At 44.2% G+C, this 21,280-nt stretch overlaps 1 protein-coding gene across 1 annotated transcript in view; it reads left to right on the forward strand.

The window, feature by feature from the left end:
* Nucleotides 1-15,768, forward strand: part of LOC311136672 (protein phosphatase 1E-like) — a 65,440-nt gene extending 49,672 nt beyond the window's left edge. Inside the window, exons 2-7 of the mRNA XM_084170888.1 lie at nucleotides 2,224-2,345; nucleotides 6,369-6,568; nucleotides 8,791-8,979; nucleotides 9,204-9,347; nucleotides 9,802-9,895; nucleotides 13,940-15,768. Of these exons, the coding sequence (XP_084027014.1) occupies nucleotides 2,224-2,345; nucleotides 6,369-6,568; nucleotides 8,791-8,979; nucleotides 9,204-9,347; nucleotides 9,802-9,895; nucleotides 13,940-14,865 (1,675 nt within the window). The 3' untranslated portion in view covers nucleotides 14,866-15,768. The remainder of the gene's footprint in view (nucleotides 1-2,223; nucleotides 2,346-6,368; nucleotides 6,569-8,790; nucleotides 8,980-9,203; nucleotides 9,348-9,801; nucleotides 9,896-13,939) is intronic.
* Nucleotides 15,769-21,280: the final 5,512 nt, after the last annotated feature.

Below are 21,280 nucleotides of genomic sequence, written 5' to 3' on the forward strand. Positions count from 1 at the left end.
CACCGCTTGGTATGGCATTACTGCTTGGCATCCGACCGCAAGGCGCAACAGAGGTTAGTGCGTATGGCCCAGTACATCACTGGGGCCGAGCTCCCTGCCATCCAGGACCTCTATACCAGGCGGTGTCAGAGGAAGGCCCTAAAAGTGGTCAAAGACTTCAGCCTCCCAAGTCATAGACTGTTCTCTCTGCTACCGCACAGCAAGCGGTACCGATGCACCAAGACTGCTAAATAGTTAGTTGAATAGTTAACCAATAGCTACCCGGACTATCTGCATTGACCCTTTTTGCACTCTTTTGATTCATCACATACACTGCTGCTACCGTTTATTATATATCCTGTTGCCTAATCACTTTATCCCTACCTAAATGTACATATCTACCTCAATTACCTCGTACCCCTGCACATCGACTCAGTACTGGTACCACGTGTATATAGCCAAGTTATCGTTACTCATTGTGTATTTATTATTTTTGCATTGTTGGGAAGGGCCCGTAAGTAAACATTTCACTGTTGTTTACAAAGCATGTGGCAAATACAATTTGATTTGATTTGGACCCTTATAAATTATGAAGCCTTTATGTGCTTTTTCTGAATATATAAATGCTAAAAAATTCACAAAAAGTTACGTTAGCTGATGAAGATTATCTCATAGAACCAAACGAAAAGATCTCCTAAGCCTGTGTTTACCACAGACATTATTTTTGGCGTTTATCCAAAAACCGTACAAAAACAAAATTTCCCCATATACTTTTTCCAACAAACCATGGCAGAGTTAGTGCCTACAAAAAGATGCCATTACTATTGCCATTATTATTCACCTTACCTGCGCCTTACGCCTGACAACAAGAGCGTGGACATTTTCTTGTGATTGTTTTCTTACTTCCGGCAGCGTTCCTCAGAACTTGCATGCCAATTGAATAGCGCACTGCCATCTAGCGGCGCCATCTTTTACTAGATGCTAACTAGCTAGCTAGCTATCCGGCGCTGTTAACCTAAAATGGAAATCAACTGCGTTCGATCAGGAAGTAGGTCAAGTGGGCGGGGCATCATACGTGAATACACAACTAAAAGACCCGAAATGGAGTGGTGGCAGAACAATGCTCAGGATCCCCCACCAGTGTTAGGAAACTCCCACATTGGATCCCAAAGGTTGGTTGTGTCACTCATCCCACAGTGGAGAAAACAATCTGTTAAAAAACAAGCATTTCGGGGCCTCCCGAGTGGCGCAGCAGTCTAAGGCACTGCATTGCAGTGTTGCGGCATCACTACAGCCTGTGGTTCGATCCCAGGCTGTGTCATTACCGGACGTGACCGGGAGTCCCATAGGGCGGCGCACAATTGGCCCAGCATCGTCCGGGTTAGGGGAGGGTTTGGCCGGGGGGGCTTTACTTGGCTCATCGCGCTCTAGCGACTCCTTGTGGCGGGCCGGGCGCCTGCAGGCTGTCTGTCTGTCCTTTGGCATGAGACAGGCCTGTTAATTCTCCACGTTCCAATCGCCTGCAGGCTGACTTTTCTTGTCAGTTGAACAGTGTTTCCTCCGACACATTGGTGCAGCTGGCTTCCGGGTTAAGCGAGCCGGTGCTGAGGCGCGGTTTGGCGGGTCATGTTTTGGAGGACGCATGACTCGACCTTCGCCTCTCCCGAGACCGTTGGGGAGTTGCAACGATGAGACAAGATCGGAATCACGAAATTGGGGAGAAACATTTCTAAAATAACAAACATTTGTTTCATCACAACAGCTTTTCTCCTCCGCTGGACTGAGTCATGACTGATAGAAAAGCCTTGGTGGCCAAACCAGGAGCGATTGGAACGTGGAGAATTAACAGGCCTGTCTCATGCCAAAGGACAGACAGACAGACTTCTGCTCTGGGATTGGTTAAAGCTGCTCAATGGAGGGAATTACTTCAGTGAAATTAATTGATGGTAGGCCTAATGGTTGAAGTGAGAGCTGGTCATTGAGGACTGTAGGTCTATAGGCTGGTCTCATTGGAGTATGATAACTCAAGTAAGGTTGATGGGGATGTTACAGCCACAACCTAGCACACTCTCTCTCTCCATCAGTCTCTCTCAATCTCTATACTATATGACTGTTATATCTGGTTGCTATAATCATCCTATACCTCCTTCCCTCTATTCCTCCTAGGCTTTCATCTCACTTCCTCCCTGGTGTTGAATGGATGTTATAACCCCTCTCATTCTCTTTTTTCTCTCTCTCCTACAGTAACTGCCCCTTCTCCCTGGCGGCTGCCCTGGCGCGGGCTACAGCAGACAGTGTTCTGCAGAGTGACCTCTCCATCTACCACATCCAGAAGACCGTTGAGGATGGAGTAGAACCTTTCCCCCGTGAGTCCCCTGTCAGCCTGCGCATGACATGCAAATCAGGTCATGTACTGACCTAGCTAGGCTACTGTAAGGACAGAGTTACTTTTTATTCAATATATTGGCTTAAAGCCTTTATCATTTCAGGTGTTGTTTCATTCAACACCGTGGACAAATTAGAAAATCACCAACTTTAACACAAACACATTGTGTTTGTGGCACAGCTGCTACAATTTCTTAGCATTAAAACAGTTGCACTTCCTGGTTCACTTTTTTTATACCACAGATTGATGTCAACCGCTGTCACTTAGAATTCCCTTTACTTTGTTAGTAATCCTTCTACCCCCCCTTACCCCACCCCCCCAAAAAAAACACACAAAACAAACATTGTAAAGTGGTTATCCCACTGGCTATAAGGTGAATGCACCTATTTGTAAGTCGCTCTGGATAAGAGCGTCTGCTAAATGACGTAAATGTAATGTAAATGTAAAACAAAGCACTCTGTGGAGCGAGCGAGTGAGAGCAGAGGTCTTTTAGAAGAGAAGGGAACAGCAGTGAATAACCCTGCGACACTCCATCTTTAAGATCTCTGTGTTCTTATCAGAGAGAGAGAGAGAGAGAGGCATAAAGAGAACGCAGGGGAAAGATAATTTTGGCTCTGGTGATTTGTGTGACGGGGTTGCTGTCTTGGGACGGAGGGTGGGTTGGTGAATGTCAGGTGGGCGGTAAGGGTGGGTAAGAACAGAGGATAGCAGACAGCCTGGCCGTCGAGGCCCAAGGCAGAGGAGACACACAAACACACCCACACACCCACACACACAGCTCATTGACAGGGCTCTGAGATGGAATGGGAGGTTAAATTTAACTACAGAGCCTGGGGAGCTAGGGAGAGGAGGAGGAGGAGGAGGAGGAGGAGAGGAACGGAGAGGAGAGGAGAGGAACGGAGAGGAGAGGAGGGGAAGAAAGGAGAGTGAGGAGGAGTGGGGAGTGGAAAGACCAAGTCCTTAGTTCCACTAGGTGGAGCAGAGAATTAATTCAAAATGACCTTGTCCAGATATTCATTACAAGGGCTATGGAGTCTTAAAGGGATACTGCAAGATTTTTAGATTTTGGTTGTTTTTCTACTTACCCAGAGTCAAATGAACTCATGGATACCATTTTTATGTCTCTGCGTGCAGTTTGGAGATAATTGAAGTTAGCATATAGTTAGCTTAATTGCTGGAAGTCTGCAGCTCCTCTCAAAAGCAGGGAAATAGACTACTCCAAAGCTGGGTGGTTGGTCATTTATAATATGTCTTACAAAGCTATACATAATAAGAAACAAGATTCTATCAACTTCCTCATTCTGTCCCGCTGTCGCATCTGGCCACTGTGTTGACTTGAGAGGTCACGCACAGCGGTGCCCACGGCGGGTCCGTGTGCCCACGGCGGATGAATGAAATGCGTACTTCAGAGAAAATAGTAAAGTAAAAATGCATTTAAAACATTATTTTATTTTAAATATTATAGTTTCATATGGACTTGTAAACAATACATAATACCAAGTGCTAACCACCAAGCTTTGGAGTAGTTAGAAGGTCTATTTCCCTGCTTTTGGGAGGAGCTGGCAACTGTACTTGGAGACTACCAGCAATTGTGCTAGGCTAACGATATACTAATTTAAATTATCTCCAAACTGCATGTAGATACATAGAAATAGTATCCATGATTTCATCTGACTCTAGGTAAGTAGAAAAACGACCTACATCTTGAAATCTCACAGTATTTATAGGATTATAGGTATCTATAGTAAAATATAGGACTCTATAGGAAGCATCAGAGCTTCTTAAGGCAAATTATAACCGCTACTATTCTGTAAGTTACAAATTAACAATAAGTGAGCCCTTTGCAACAAACAGTAAAACCACAAGTTTTCTTACGAATGTCAGTCACCCAGTTAATCCTCCCTCACAACAACCAAGGTAACTAGGAAACAGAGTACTTAGAGATGTTTATCTATATTTCAGGTTCAACAAAATAAAAACAAACACTTTAACATTGTCTCCTGAGTCCCTCTCTGTTGCTCGACTCACTGTGACAGAGAAGTAAAAGGCTAAGGGCTTGATTCAATCCGTAGTCCTGAAGAGCTGCGCTACAGCACGATAGAAGTTTAAAGGCAGCGCGCGCATTTGGGCACAGGAGCACATTGGTGTGCCTTTCTCTGATTACGTGTGTATGGTTTCATGTGAGTCTACATGCATGTATATTATTTTGCACATTATTTTAATGTGAGCAAATGTGAATATACAGTGGGGAGAACAAGTATTTGATACACTGCCGATTTTGCAGGTTTTCCTACTTACAAAGCATGTAGAGGTCTGTAATTTTTATCATAGGTACACTTCAACTGTGAGAGACGGAATCTAAAACAAAAATCCCAGAAAATCACATTGTATGATTATTAAGCAATTAATTTGCATTTTATTGCATGACATAAGTATTTGATACATCAGAAAAGCAGAACTTAATATTTGGTACAGAAACCTTTGTTTGCAATTACAGAGATCATACGTTTCCTGTAGGTCTTGACCAGGTTTGCACACACTGCAGCAGGGATTTTGGCCCACTCCTCCATACAGACCTTCTCCAGATCCTTCAGGTTTCGGGGCTGTCGCTGGGCAATACGGACTTTCAGCTCCCTCCAAATATGTTTTATTGGGTTCAGGTCTGGAGACTGGCTAGGCCACTCCAGGACCTTGAGATGCTTCTTACGAAGCCACTCCTTAGTTGCCCTGGCTGTGTGTTTCGGGTCGTTGTCATGCTGGAAGACCCAGCCACGACCCATCTTCAATGCTCTTATTGAGGGAAGGAGGTTGTTGGCCAAGATCTCGCGATACATGGCCCCATCCATCCTCCCCTCAATACGGTGCAGTCGTCATGTCCCCTTTGCAGAAAAGCATCCCCAAAGAATGATGTTTCCACCTCCATGCTTCACGGTTGGGATGGTGTTCTTGGGGTTGTACTCATCCTTCTTCTTCCTCCAAACACGGCGAGTGGAGTTTAGACCAAAAAGGTCTATTTTTTCTCATCAGACCACATGACCTTCTCCCATTCCTCCTCTGGATCATCCAGATGGTCATTGGCAAACTTCAGACGGGCCTAGACATGCGTTGGCTTGAGCAGGGGGGCCTTGCGTGCGCTGCAGGATTTTAATCCATGACGGCGTAGTGTGTTACTAATGGTTTTCTTTGAGACTGTGGTCCCAGCTCTCTTCAGGTCATTGACCAGGTCCTGCTGTGTAGTTCTGGGCTGATCCCTCACCTTCCTCATGATCATTGATGCCCCAAGAGGTGAGATCTTGCATGGAGCCCCAGACCGAGGGTGATTGACCGTCATCTTGAACTTCTTCCATTTTCTAATAATTGCGCCAACAGTTGTTGCCTTCTCACCAAGCTGCTTGCCTATTGTCCTGTAGCCCATCCCAGCCTTGTGCAGGTCTACAATTTTATCCCTGATGTCCTTACACAGCTCTCTGGTCTTGGCCATTGTGGAGAGGTTGGAGTCTGTTTGATGGAGTGTGTGGACAGGTGTCTTTTATACAGGTAACGAGTTCAAACAGGTGCAGTTAATACAGGTAATGAGTGGAGAACAGGAGGGCTTCTTAAAGAAAAACTAACAGGTCTGTGAGAGCCGGAATTCTTACTGGTTGGTAGGCGATCAAATACTTATGTCATGCAATAAAATGCAAATTAATTACTTAAAAATCATACAATGTGATTTTCTGGATTTTCGTTTTAGATTCCGTCTCTCACAGTTGAAGTGTACCTTTGATAAAAATTACAGACCTCTACATGCTTTGTAAGTAGGAAAACCTGCAAAATCGGCAGTGTTTCAAATACTTGTTCTCCCCACTGTACATCTGGAGGCTATAAATGATGCACTTATGCACGCATACATGCGTGTATAATGTATATGTGTGAGCCTGTGGTCTGATCACATGCCATTTGTGTGTGTATGTGTGTATGTACGTGTGTTTGTGCGTGTGTTTGTGCGTGTGTCCTCTTTTAGAGATTGAGTCGGTGGCCTTTGCCCGGCTCATCTTCAACAAGCTGTGTGAAACATGCTGCCTGTGGCTGAAAGACTTCCCTTACCGCCGCCGGCCTCAGCCCTACTACGAGACCTCCATCCACGCCATCAAAAATATGAGGCGCAAGATGGAGGACAAACATATCGTCATCCCCGACTTCAACACTCTCTTCAACATACAGGTAAGCATGAACAGAGTAATCCTTAACCGCAGGTCTAGGATCAGTTCAACATACAGGTACGGATGACTCCAGCATGTCGCTAGGTTGATGAAGAGAGCAGCCTTCAACCACAGATCTAGTATCAGATTACCCTCCAGTTCTAACCATAACCATTAAGGGGATATGGACTTGACTCTTTAAATTCAATTACCATTGATTGGCGTTTCTGGTAAAAGCATAAGAGGAGAGGGTGGGAAAGGAGGGCTTGAGTACTACTGTAGCCCTGCCCTATGGCTTCTCCCTAGTAGCCTAGGCTTGGGTGATATACCGGATACCGGGGTATTTAGACATACCGACAGTATGATTTTCAATACCGTTACAAAAAATATATATAGATATAAAAAATGTGGGTTGGGAAGCCCCCCGCCTCTCGTGGGCTGCGGGGGGGTGTTCACTTCCGGTAATACCGTATACCCCGGTATGGTACAGAAACGGTATGAAGTAATGAAATCTGGATACCGCCCAACCCTATAGTGGCCTTAAAAGTGCTTACTCTAAAAGAGCTCTCTGGAAACCCCAAGACACAAGACAGATGGCATCCTAATGACCACAAAATCAGTACCTTGTTCTTGGCCACACTCAAAAGATACCCTCCTATCAAAGACTCCAGGATGTCTGTCATTGTTTGAATGTTTCTTAGCAACATTTGGCCTACCACTTGATGCAAGAACAATAATACACAGTATCACCACGTGATATAGCACATTTCAATTCAGTCAATTTAGGAAGTAAACTGAAATTCCAATTCCAAATTCTGAGAAGAATTCAAACAATGACAGACATCCTGGAGTCTTTGATAGGAGGGTATCTTTTGAGTGTGGCCAAGAACAAGGTACTGATTTTGTGGTCATTAGGATGCCATCTGTCTTGTGTCTTGGGGTTTCCAGAGAGCTCTTTTAGAGTGAGAAGCATTGAGGGAAATTGGAGTTGGAATTTCAGTTTACATCCTGAATTGCCTGAATTGAAATGGAATTGACCCCAACCCTGTAGAGGCACTCTTCAAAATCGCTGCCCTCTGGCTAAAAAGAGACTTAATTCTTCTATGTATATCAACTAATTAAGAGATCCCCCACTGAGTGGGCTAACCCGGCTGGGAAGCTACCGACTCACTTCACTATTGGGGGGAGATCAATAAAACTCCCCTAGCCGAGTTATTCCCATTACAACCCCAATGAGAACAGTAAATGATAGCACAGTAGGTAGCTGATGTTGAATGAAATGCTTCTAATAGCATTATTGGCTACAGCACTCTAACGGGCTCCCTCGGGCACGAGGGAAATTATTTAAATGAAGCTGAACAACTCACACACACAGACAGACAGATAGAACTGGAGCAAGAAATATAAGCAATTCGCTGCACCTGCGATAACTGCAAAATATGTGTACGCGACCAATCAAATTTGATTTTATTTGACAGACACACACACACACACACACACCAGCCTGATAATGGCATGTTATCTGAGCCACACAGAGTCAATATCCTTATTATTTTGCCAGTCATCCCCAACGATTATGGCCCCTCCCCTTACGTCCCCTCTGAGACAACTGGCCAATGAGACGTCCCAGGGACAGACAGGCAGAGCCACAAGCTCAAGGATCCTGAGATAATTATTCAGTTGAATCAAATGTTTATCCAATTTTATTAGCTAAGCATGCTAGTGGCGGGTAAGCCTGCTAATTGGCATTAAACCCCAGTTAATTAAAGCAAATAGATGGAGACGCAAACAGGTTATATTTGGATTTGCATATTTGTGACGAGGCACTACTACGCATTCCATTCATGGAAAACACACAACGTCACAAGAGTGACATGCAACTAACTATGCTGTAGAAGATATTGTAATTTAGAAAACATTACTATGATGAGTTAAGTTTGTTTATGGAAGCTTGTTGTAAAGATGTTTATGGAACTTGTTCTCAACTATCTTACCTGGTTAAATAAAGGTAAATTAAAAAATTTTAAAAAATAAGATTATTGACATTGGACAGATGAATGCTTTGCATTGCTTCATACTCTTGATGAGAGTCTATACATTAATTACTATCATGTTAGAACAGGTGATGACTCCAATGAAGTGAAGAAATAAGAGTGCTTCCTGAAAGTATTGAAGCTCTAAGACATTGCAGGCTCACCCTCTTGTCATACTGTTTTGACCTTTGACCTGTGTGTGTGTTTTCAGGACCAGGAGGAGCAGGCCTTCTTCGCTGTGTTCGATGGCCACGGGGGCGTGGACGCCGCCATCTACGCCGCCAACCACCTTCATGTCAACATGGTGCACCAGGAGTGCTTTAGCCAAGATCCGGGGGAGGCCCTGTGTCGCGCCTTCAGAGTCACCGACGAACGCTTCATCCGTAAAGCTAAGATGGAGGTAAGGGCTCAAATTGGTATAGTATGGACATTTTCGTTCAAATCAAATGGGGTGCGGTCAAAAACTGATTGAAATCAAATGGAATGACCCAATAGACATGTTACCGGACATTCATATACGTTTCTATGTCTAAATGTGTGTGTGTGCTTCCGTCCGTCCGTCCGTCCGTCTGTCCGTCTGTCTGTCTGTCTGTCTGTCTGTCTGTCTGTGTCTGTGTGTTACAGAACCTGCGCTGTGGCACCACGGGGGTGGTGACCTTCCTGAGGGGGCGGACCCTGTATGTGGCCTGGCTGGGGGACTCTCAGGTCATGCTGGTCAAGAAGGGCCAGGCTGTGGAACTGATGAAGCCTCACAAGCCTGACAGAGAGGTCACACGCACACACGCACACACACACATACAAAACACACTCCTTTAATCACTGTTCACTTCACACACAGGGGTTAACATCACTTGAGCAGAGAAATCTGTCTCATATACAGTGAGGGAAAAAAGTATTTGATCCCCTGCTGATTTTATAAGTTTGCCCACTGACAAAGACATGATCAGTCTATAATTTTAATGGTATGTTTATTTGAACAGTGAGAGACGGAATAACAACAAAAAAATCAATTTATAACATTTTTGACATGCGTTTTTCTGGATTTTTTGTTTGTTATTCTGTCTCTCACTGTTCAAATAAACCTACCATTAAAATTATAGACTGATCATTTCTTTGTCAGTGGGCAAACGTACAAAATCAGCAGGGGATCAAATACTTTTTTCCCTCACTGTACAACCACATGCCATTATACATAATACCATATTTATCTCTCTCTCTGCAGGATGAGAAGCTGCGTATTGAGGCTCTGGGAGGCTGTGTCATCTGGTTCGGCACGTGGAGGGTTAATGGCAGCCTGTCCGTATCCAGAGCCATAGGTACACAAACAATCACTCTATGCCTTGTATTTATACAATTAGCATATAGAGTACAATTTACAGACTGTACAGTAGCTGCTGTACCATGCCTGCTGCTGAATCCTCCCTGGACCTCCTCTGGTTGGAGTTGATATGGCTGTTGTGACCTGGCTGTGTGTGTGTGTGTGTGTGTGTGTTGCCTTGGTCACCGACTGAATGAGAGGAGTGTTGACACTATTGAGAGGTCAGCAAGAGGTCGGAGTGTGTCATGCAGAGAGTGTGTGTGTCGTGCAGAGAGTGTGTGTGTGTGTCAAGCAGAGAGTGCGTATGTGTGCAACTCACCACTCAGCAGGAGGCCCATAATCAATCTAAACTATCTTGGCGATTGAGTGCCAGAGCACAGAGGTCATGACATAGTCTTAAAGGCCACAGCCAAGGGTCAGCTGACACAGTGCTGAGCGGGAGACAAATAGAACCCAGAAGTGGGGGTTGCCTGTACCTTTATGCATACACAGGTGTACGTAACTTTAGGTTAGGTGACCAGTCTGATTTCCCAGCAGGTATTTAAAATCCTAATGGGATTAGATGGAATAATCTCACAGCTCCAATAATACATCACAATAATACTGTTGTTCTCTTGAAAACAAATGGCCTCTACATTGGAATCCACTGTAAAGACTGCCTTAGAATCCAACTGTACCTATTTACATACACAATAGGGTTGGGGTCAATTCGAATTGAAGTCTATTTAGGAAGTTATTTTATTTTATTTTATTTTATTCCAAATGAAAATAACTGACCTCAATTCTAATTGACACCTTACCCTGATACACAAGGCAACTTGAGACTAGCTTCTAGTCTTATTTCCTGATGGTTATTTTAGTGGTGGCTAGTGAGGAAGCCCTACTGTGACCTGCTGTTCCCAAATCCAAAAACTCCAATAATCTGATATCAAAACAACCGCTTCCTCGACAGCAAATGGCTGCTACATTAGAACGGTTTAATTCCTGCTGCATGAAGGAGAGGAGAAATGACAGATATTGCAATACTGATATTCATACATAAAAATAAATACATTAGTCACAGGTTCCCGAAATTACGCCATTCTTACACACGCCTTTCCTATGCACTTCTCAGTAGTTGGTATTCAAACTTACCTTATGAAGGTGCGTAACAGGCTTTGCAGGTGTGGTTCCCTTGCGCGCGCTGAATAAATGTAATTAATCAGCTGAAAACCCTCCCACATGCTGGCCAACAGATTTTCTTGTGGAGTTTCCATTCAATAGGGTTTACAGTACATTTATCTTAAGCCATCCCTTTAAATACGGTGTACCTTTTATTTTGTCGACAGACTAGAATACATCAAGAGAACGGGTTCAGAAAATAAGGATCAATGAAAGAAAGCCATCTAAATATATGCATATTCGTCTCAGTTTCAACACCAACTGGTGTTTAAAATTACTCAATCAACTGTTACTAATGATACTCAGCAACAACCACACGGCCGTGACGGCGTTTACAGAGGAAGCAAATGAAGGTAAACTAAACAATGTAATGAAATGGAATGATAATGTAGGCTATACCAACTGAGGGGAACTAACAGTAAATTGCCAGTTGAATATGTGTTGTTATTAGGCCTACTGACGGTCGATACTGATAGTGGCTAATATTTATGATAGAAATAGGAAACAGAGAAAGTTCGTGTAGCCTATAATTAAGACTGTCGAGAGTACCCATCCCTGCAAGTTAAAAGGCTGTACAATTACAATTCTACATAATGGCACAGTATTTCATAAACTTTACTGTGGGAATGTTGATATGCTTCAGTTTGCTGCCATATGACTGGTTTCACACTTGTTTCCAGCGATTATAAGGTAATACAATCCCCTTATCCAAAAGGATTACTTGTTTACCTAGCTCTTATCAATAGCTCTTATCAAGTTAGAAATTACAGTGCATGGAGAATGCTGTTATTTCTATCAGAAAAAAGAAAGTGGAATTATGAAGGAATTAAGTCAAGGTCAGACACACTATCTGTAGACACACCTCCGCCACACCTTCATTTCTTAGATCTCCATCCCGAACGAATAGCAGGTGAATAGCATGAATATGCAAAGAGAGAAAAGTGCATAAAAAGGGAATAACATTTACGCGCTCTTAACTCTGGTCGGAATCGGGGCCAAAGTGCTGAACAACAAGTCTAGGTGACAAGGCGGCAAGCAGCAGATACAGTGGGGAAAAAAAGTATTTAGTCAGCCACCAATTGTGCAAGTTCTCCCACTTAAAAAGATGAGAGAGGACTGTAATTTTCATCATAGGTACACGTCAACTATGACAGACAAATTGAGATTTTTTTTCTCCAGATAATCACATTGTAGGATTTTTAATGAATTTATTTGCAAATTATGGTGGAAAATAAGTATTTGGTCAACTACAAACAAGCAAGATTTCTGGCTCTCACAGACCTGTAACTTCTTCTTTAAGAGGCTCCTCTGTCCTCCACTCGTTACCTGTATTAATGGCACCTGTTTGAACTTGTTATCAGTATAAAAGACACATGTCCACAACCTCAAACAGTCACACTCCAAACTCCACTATGGCCAAGACCAAAGAGCTGTCAAAGGACACCAGAAACAAAATTGTAGACCTGCACCAGGCTGGGAAGACTGAATCTGCAATAGGTAAGCAGCTTGGTTTGAAGAAATCAACTGTGGGAGCAATTATTAGGAAATGGAAGACATACAAGACCACTGATAATCTCCCTCGATCTGGGGCTCCACGCAAGATCTCACCCCATGTGGTCAAAATGATCACAAGAACGGTGAGCAAAAATCCCAGAACCACACGGGGGGACCTAGTGAATGACCTGCAGAGAGCTGGGACCAAAGTAACAAAGCCTACCATCAGTAACACATTACGCCGCCAGGGACTCAAATCCTGCAGTGCCAGACGTGTCCCCCTGCTTAAGCCAGTACATGTCCAGGCCCGTCTGAAGTTTGCTAGAGTGCATTTGGATGATCCAGAAGAGGATTGGGAGAATGTCATATGGTCAGATGGTAAAAACTCAACTCGTCGTGTTTGGAGGACAAAGAATGCTGAGTTGCATCCAAAGATCACCATACCTACTGTGAAGCATGGGGGTGGAAACATCATGCTTTGGGGCTGTTTTTTTGCAAAGGGACCAGGACGACTGATCCGTGTAAAGGAAAGAATGAATGGGGCCATGTATCGTGAGATTTTGAGTGAAAACCTCCTTCCATCAGCAAGGGCATTGAATATGAAATGTGGCTGGGTCTTTCAGCATGACAATGATCCCAAACACACCGCCCGGGCAATGAAGGAGTGGCTTCGTAAGAAGCATTTCAAGGTCCTGGAGTGGCCTAGCCAGTCTCCAGATCTCAACCCCATAGAAAATCTTTGGAGGGAGTTGAAAGTCTGTGTTGCCCAGCGACAGCCCCAAAACATCACTGCTCTAGAGGAGATCTGCATGGAGGAATGGGCCAAAATACCAGCAACAGTGTGTGAAAACCTTGTGAAGACTTACAGAAAACGTTTGACCTGTGTCATTGCCAACAAAGGGTATATAACAAAGTATTGAGAAACTTTTGTTATTGACCAAATACTTATTTTCCACCATAATTTGCAAATAAATTCATTAAAAATCCTACAATGTGATTTTCTGGATTTTTTTTCTCATTTTGTCTGTCATAGTTGACGTGTACCTATGATGAAAATTACAGGCCTCTCTCATCTTTTTAAGTGGGAGAACTTGCACAATTGGTGGCTGACTAAATACTTTTTTTCCCCACTGTATATTATTTACTATTATTTGTTAAATTAACATTTATTCTTTGTTTTTCTCCACCATGATTTCAAAACAGAGATGCATAGCCTGGTGGACTTGACAGATAAAGCAGCACTGAATATCACATGATATTGTTGTCAGCTCTTTGGGGGTTTAAATGTTTTTATAAAAAGTGCTTCAATGAGAAACATTTTACAATATATAGAATATATGATTTGTTTCCCTCGTTTCTTATCTCTCTTTGTCTTGGTGATTGACAGGCGACAATGAGCACAAGCCCTACATCTCTGGCGATGCCGACCAACACATCGTCCCATTGGACGGCACGGAGGACTACCTGATCCTGGCCTGCGACGGCTTCTATGACACAGTCAGTCCCGACGAGGCAGTGCGTGTGGTCAGCGACCACCTGACAGAGAACAGCGGCGACAGCACCATGGTGGCCCACAAGCTGGTGGCCTCGGCCCGTGACGCCGGCTCCAGCGACAACATCTCAGTCATTGTGGTCTTCCTCAGAGACCTCCGCGCGCCCCCGCCGGGAGAGGAGGACAAAGAGGGGGAGGAGGGAAAGGACAAAGAAGTGGCGGAGGTGGAGGAGGAAGGTCAAGGAGAGATGGGCTGCCAGGACGGGGGCACCACAGATGTTGGGGGGAAGGGTCACTGTTTCCTGCAGCAGTGCTCAGCTCCAGCTGACCTGGGCTATGAAGACCGCACGGACTCGTTGACAGACAGAACCAGCCTAGGCCTGCTGGGGCCCATGCTGGGAGAGGATGGTCGGATCAGGCTCCCCCCTGCCTGCTCACACCCTCCCGCCTCCTTAGCCCTCACCCAGAACCTCATGCCTGCCGAGGGCCATGGGGCGGCCTGGTTGCCCTACCTAGAAGAGGGGCTCCAGGGCTCCAGGCACAAGCCCCAGCCTAAACCCTGTGTCCCCGCCTGCCAGGAGCCCAGCTCAGACGGACAATGGCCCCTGGCGGCCGCCCTGTTTGGGCACGCGGGGAGGCGCACCCGGAGGATGGAGTGCGTGAGCCCCAGGTGGGGGAGGGTGTCCTGGCGTTGGGGCCGAGCCCCCAGGGAGCTCCCCGGCCTGCTGCACTCCACCCGTAGTGTGCCCTACCCCCAGCGCTGCCCCGAGAGGAGGCCCGGGGTAGCCCTGCCCCACCTGCCCCACGACAGCAGAGTCTGATGATGTGACCTAATCTCCACTAGCTCCTCGCTCTCCTGACCCTTCCTCTATCTGACTACAGTCATTAATTCATTCATCCAGCCATCATAAATTCCTCATCCAGGACACTGGCACCACACCCTTACCGCCCCCGCCCACACCCCCTCTCCATCTGCACCTACCCCTCCCTATACCCTCACAGCCCCATTCAGGAGGCAATCTACCTACCCCACCCCATAGCCACACAGCCCCATTCAGGAGGCAATAACATTTCCTGCTCCTGGCCCGTATTGCAAACACACACTGTACTGTACTTTCCGATTCATAATGGAAAACACATTATCCGCCCACTCCATCTACATAGATGGGAGTACTTAATACAGGATTATAAGATTAGTGGTCACTTACCTGAATAAATCCAACATATATGGACTGATATGTGTTCCAAATGGGGGTACAATAGAGGATAATGGCATCTAGGAGGGATATTAATAAGAAATGATATTCTATTTATAATTTTGGGGATGACATCATCTAAGAGCAGACATTAGTCAGTCCTTGCCATGCCTGTCAAATTGAGTTAACGTTTACATACAACTAAACACGAGATGTGTTCTCATTGACAAGAAGTCCTTCCCAACAGGCTGGGTGTGAATAAGTGCCCTAGCAGGCGTTGTCAGACTTACTGGGCCAAGATAGTTCAGACAACTCAGCAGAACATGTTATGGGAATTTCAAGCCTCAGTCAACAGAGACCCTTCTAGGCTTCCCATTACAATATGGACCCATGTGCTTCATATCGCTTACAGGGGCTACTTAACCAACAACTATGCTGCTTTGTAATTTCACTAACAACAATAGAGCATAAGAATGATGAATGTCAAATACTTCATCTCTTGTTTGACAAATATAATAAATTAATCTTAATCTCACCATCCTTTCAAATGTGAATGTTTTTTCTATTGAAACTCCATAGAAGATGCTATATAGCAATGACTAGATTCTGTAAAATGTGCCTCCGTTCTTCTGGCCCAGACAACCATTGTTTAATATATATGAACGACAGTTCAGTTGGAAAAACTCACCATCTTTTCACCTTTAAGAAAACAGGAATTGTTTGTGCCATTCCTGACATTTTTAACTCTTACTAACACATTGTGCCATTTCCATAAATACAAAAATTTAAACACACCCCCTCCTGCCCTCCCCAATCCCACTGAGTTCCCAGGAGCAGGAGACAAGGACACATGGTATGAGTGGCCAAATCCCCTCACTAGCCCACAGTCACACAGAGAAATACCCCCAGCCAGTCAGTCAGTCAGTTCCCAGTCACTGTCATTGCTTACTGCTACCCTGAAACATCTAGCAGTTGGTCGCCTGGTGGCCTCCCCACTGAAGAACATGGTGGTCATTTACAGAAGGCCATTTGGACAGTCATCATGAAGCAGCCCCAGAGAGTAGATGTATTCCAGTTGTAGAATGTACATGGAGCCCTCCCGGGACCTTCATAGACGGGCCAGTAGGACTGAGACAGTAGTGGGGTTTTGGACTGTGGATGTAAGACAACCATTTCTGGATGCAGTACACCTGGAGGACACACTATTCTGGAGGTGTTTGTTGATCGTGGGATAGGAAATAATGTACATGTATACTTTAGCAGCTATCCACCGTATCCTCGCGAATCTGAGCATTCTATCCTGGTGTTCCACTCTGAGAGAGCAGGATGTGGATCAGCACACCGACTCTTGGGCAAAAATATGTCCATGCTTCTGTATCTTTCCCTTTGCGTAAGCAACACCTGCATTTTGACTCTTGGAACAGCGGACCACACCAATTGCCATTTTCTGACCAATTATGAAAGACAACCATAAAGTCGAATATATAAGGGTAGTTATCAAATGCCCAGAGTCTCCCCAACGTCATCCCCAGCCCCACCCCCACCCACATCACCTGCTTTTTTAAAGCTTTCTGCTTCTTTTTGAGAGCAAAAAAAGCGCACATCTTTCCAATCCTAAATGTTCCTCGCACGGGGCACCAATTGCTTATTGGAATTTATCGTAAATTCACATATGAATGTGTGCAGGCGTACGTGTGTGGGTGTGTGTATACGTGTTGAGGGTATTCATGTGGTCTGTCTTATAAGTCTACTATTTAAAATCACCACTGTAAGGTCAGCAGGATGGCAGCACAATATTATGTGTTGATATCAAGCCTCACAGCCCCCAGGATTGTAATGTACTTTTCATGTGACACCTTTGGAAGTAGAGGTGTACTTTAGCAGTGCTTGAGTGACAAGGGAACATGGGAATTCAAATGGTGGGCCACATTTCAAAAGCTCAACAAGGACCATCCACTGAAATGTCAAAATGGTCCCCCACCTCGCAGTCCTCTATAGCTGCAGTTGTTTATAAGACGCTGAACTTTCAAGCCATAAACAGAAAAGTGTATGCTATAATTCCCCAGCTAAACTTGCTTGCTCACATATCCCATAGTTCCTCTCTCTCTCACCCACTTCTGCGGTATGACCCTTCCTTTTTACCCCATCATGCCAGTATGACCCTTCCTTTTTACCCCATCATGCCAGTATGACCCTTCCCTTTTACCCCCCCATGCCTATATGACCCTTCCCTTTTAACCCCCATGCCTATATGACCCTTCCCTTTTAACCCCCATGCCTATATGACCCTTCCCTTTTAACCCCCATGCCTATATGACCCTTCCCTTTTAACCCCCATGCCAGTATGACCCTTCCCTTTTAACCCCCATGCCAGTATGACCCTTCTCTTTTACCCCCCCCCCCCCATGCCAGTATGACCCTTCCCTTTTACCTCCCCATGCCAGTATGACCCCTCCCTTTTACCTCCCCATGCCATTATGACCCTTCCCCAGCCGATAGAAACAGACCAGGTAGTTCAGGTCTGTTCCCCTCTCTCCCCTTCTTTTTCCTATGCCACTCCATTGCTCTCCATGACTCTGCACTGTGTGTCCATGTACACAAAATGCTTTGTTCCTGTAAGCAATAATGAATCTTTATGAGTCGCGCGTGGAAAGGCTTTTGTTCAGAGGGTTTGTCTTCACAGAGCAAGGCAGAGTGAGCTAGAGCCAGATCAAACTAACAACAGCCACCCTCCTAAACTCTTACCAGTGCTCACATTCACATTGATGGGCACACACAACTTTACTTCTGCTCGATGGTAGTATGGGACACAATCTATGATGTACCCCTTGGACAGTTGTCAGTGTATATAAAACACTACCACGTTTGACGGCCATATTGAATTAGTCTCAAAGAGAAAAACTACAAAGTGTCTCTATGCTTGGCCAGCCTCCTGTGACAGGGTGGTTCAAACTCTGTCCTCCAGACTTCCCTGAAGACAAACCCATGACCAGCTCTTCCCCAACATGCAGGTCAGGTAAACCAGTAAAAAGTTTCAGTATCTCTATCTTCTGTGTTGTTCTCGTAGTATACAAATGTGTATCTTAACGGTGACTATTATCATGTATAAAGATTAGACCAAGTATTTTGCCTAAAGGGTTTTATTTGACCTCTTCTACAACCGGATGGATTTTAATTAGGCGTACTGAATGTTCCCAAACAGTTTTGGGGGTGTTACTCTCACTATTGGCGTGTGTGTAGGCCCATGTGGCAGCTGCCCTCAGGTGTGTGCTGTGGCTCCACCGGCTCCACCTAGAGATCCAGAGGACTGAATTAGTGTGGCTTCAGCCTCCACCTGTCAAGCCCTGGCAATAGAACAGCCATATTTAATTAACTACCCAAGATGCTTTTTAATCAAGCCCTCCAACTGTCCTGTGGTGATATGCACATATGCGCATGTAAAGTTGAAGTCGTAAGTTTACATACACCTTAGCCAAATACATTTAAACTCAGTTTTTCACAATTCCTGACATTTAATCCTAGTAACAATTCCCTGTCTTAGGTCAGTTAGGATCACCACTTTATTTTAAGAATGTGAAATGTCAGAATAATAGTAGAGAGAATTATTTATTTCAGCTTTGATTTATTTCATCACATTCCCAGTGGGTCAGAAGTTTACATACACTCAATTTGTATTTGGTAGCATTGCCTTTAAATTGTTTAACTTGGGTCAAACGTTTCGGGTAGCCTTCCACAAGCTTCCCACAATAAGTTGGGTGAATTTTGGCCCATTCCTCCTGACAGAGCTGGTGAAACTGAGTCAGGTTTGTAGGCCTCCTTGCTCGCACACACTTTTTCAGTTCTGTCCACAAATGTTCTATAGGATTGAGGTCAGGGTCCATTTGGAAGATTCATTTGCGACCAAGCTTTAACTTCCTGACTGATGTCTTGAGATGTTGCTTCAATATATCCATATAATTTTCCTTCCTCGTGATGCCATCTATTTTGTGAAGTGTACCAGTCCCTCCTGCAGCAAAGCACCCCCACAGCATGATGCTGCCACCCCCGTGCTTCACGGTTGGGATGGTGTTCTTCGGCTTGCAAGCATACCCCTTTTTCCTCCAAACATAATGATGGCCATTATGGCCAAACAGTTCTATTTTTGTATCATCAGACCAGAGGACATTTCTCCAAAAAGTACGATCTTTGTCCCCATGTGCAGTTGCAAACCGTAGTCTGGATTTTTTATGGCGGTTTTGGAGTAGTGGCTTCTTCCTTGCTGAGCGGCCTTTCAGGTTATGTCGATATAGGACTCGTTTTACTGTGGATATAGATACTTTTGTACCGGTTTCCTCCAGCATCTTCACAAGGTCCTTTGCTGTTGTTCTGGGATTGATTTGCACTTTTCGCACCAAAGTACGTTCATCTCTAGGAGACAGAACGCATCTCCTTCCTGAGCGGTATGACGGCTGCATGGTCCCATGGTGTTTATACTTGCGTACTATTGTTTGTACAGATGAACGTGGTACCTTCAGGTGTTTGGAAATTGCTCCCAATGATGAACCAGACTTGTGGAGGTCTACAATTTTTTTTCTGAGGTCTTGGCTGATTTCTTTTGATTTTCCCATGATGTCAAGCAAAGAGGCACTGAGTTTGAAGGTAGGCCTTGAAATACATCCACAGGTACACCTCCAATTGACTCAAATGATGTAAATTAGCCTATCAGAAGCTTCTAAAGCCATGACATCATTTTCTGGAATTTTCCAAGCTGTTTAAAGGCACAGTCAACTTAGTAAACTTCTGACCCACTGGAATTGTGATACAGCGAATTATAAGTGAAATAATCTGTCTGTAAACAATTGTTGTAAAAATTACTTGTGTCATGCACAAAGTAGATGTCCTAACCGACTTGCCAAAACTATAGTTTGTTAACAAGAAATGTGTGGAGTGGTTGAAAAACGAGTTTTAATGACTCCAACCTAAGTGTATGTAAACTTCCGACTTCAACTGTATGTACATGATGGCCAGTATTCACAGTTAAAGGAAAACTCCACCCAAAAACTATATTTTGGTATTTGTTTCATTAGTCTATTACTGATATAGTCCCACAATGTTTTGCATGTCAGCAATCAAGTTTTCAAGATATGTAACTTTCAAAATACAGAAATATGGCCCATATGATGGAAAGTTGCATATCTTGAAAACTTGATGAAATCCAATTTAATTGGTCACATACACACATTTAGCAGATGTTATTGCGGGTGTAGCGAAATGCTTGTGATTGCTGACATGCAACAAATACCAAAATACAGTTTTTGGGTGGAGTTTTCCTTTAAGGCAATGCCAACACCCTGTAAAGTGCATCAAGCATTCTTAAGATAGAGAATACAGATGGCAAGCTACAGCGTTTTGATCTAATATACTAGAAAAGGAAGAGGGCATTCCCTTGTTAACATTCAAGCAGAGAAACGGAAACATTGCTATGTTTTTATTTCACCCTCCAGGTGGAATTAATGGTGTGCAGTCAGATGTCCATTTCTCTGTTCTCTGGTATCATAAAACATTAATCATCATTACTTATTAATGTATATCTTTTTCTTTTTTAAAGCATTCTACGTCAAGAACACTTCACAAATCCCAACTGAATTTCGGAAACATCTTTTCAGACTTAGTAAGTAAAAAGTTTGTGCTCCACATAGCACATATGGTATGGTACACTATTTACAGACGGAAATGCTGTGCAGTACCTGCTTACACCTTGACCAAAGCGGTGCCGCTGTTGATTTTGTCTATCCCCACCAGACGCGTTCATGACACGCAGGTTAAAATACCAAAACCAACTGTGAACCAACTATATGAATTTGAGGACAGGTCGAAACACACATGAAACATTCATGGACATTTAACTAGCTTGCTGTTGCAAGCTAATATGTCCTGGGGATAAACATTAGGTTGTTATTTTGCCTGAAATGCATATGGTCCTTTTTTGGCTGGATCTTTGTAGAATTTTGACCCATTTTGAGTCATACAAAATCGTGTGTTCTCTACAATGACAATCAAT

Source organism: Coregonus lavaretus (genome assembly GCF_964263955.1).
Source record: "Coregonus lavaretus genome assembly, chromosome: 10".
NCBI classification, from domain to species: Eukaryota; Metazoa; Chordata; class Actinopteri; order Salmoniformes; family Salmonidae; genus Coregonus; species Coregonus lavaretus.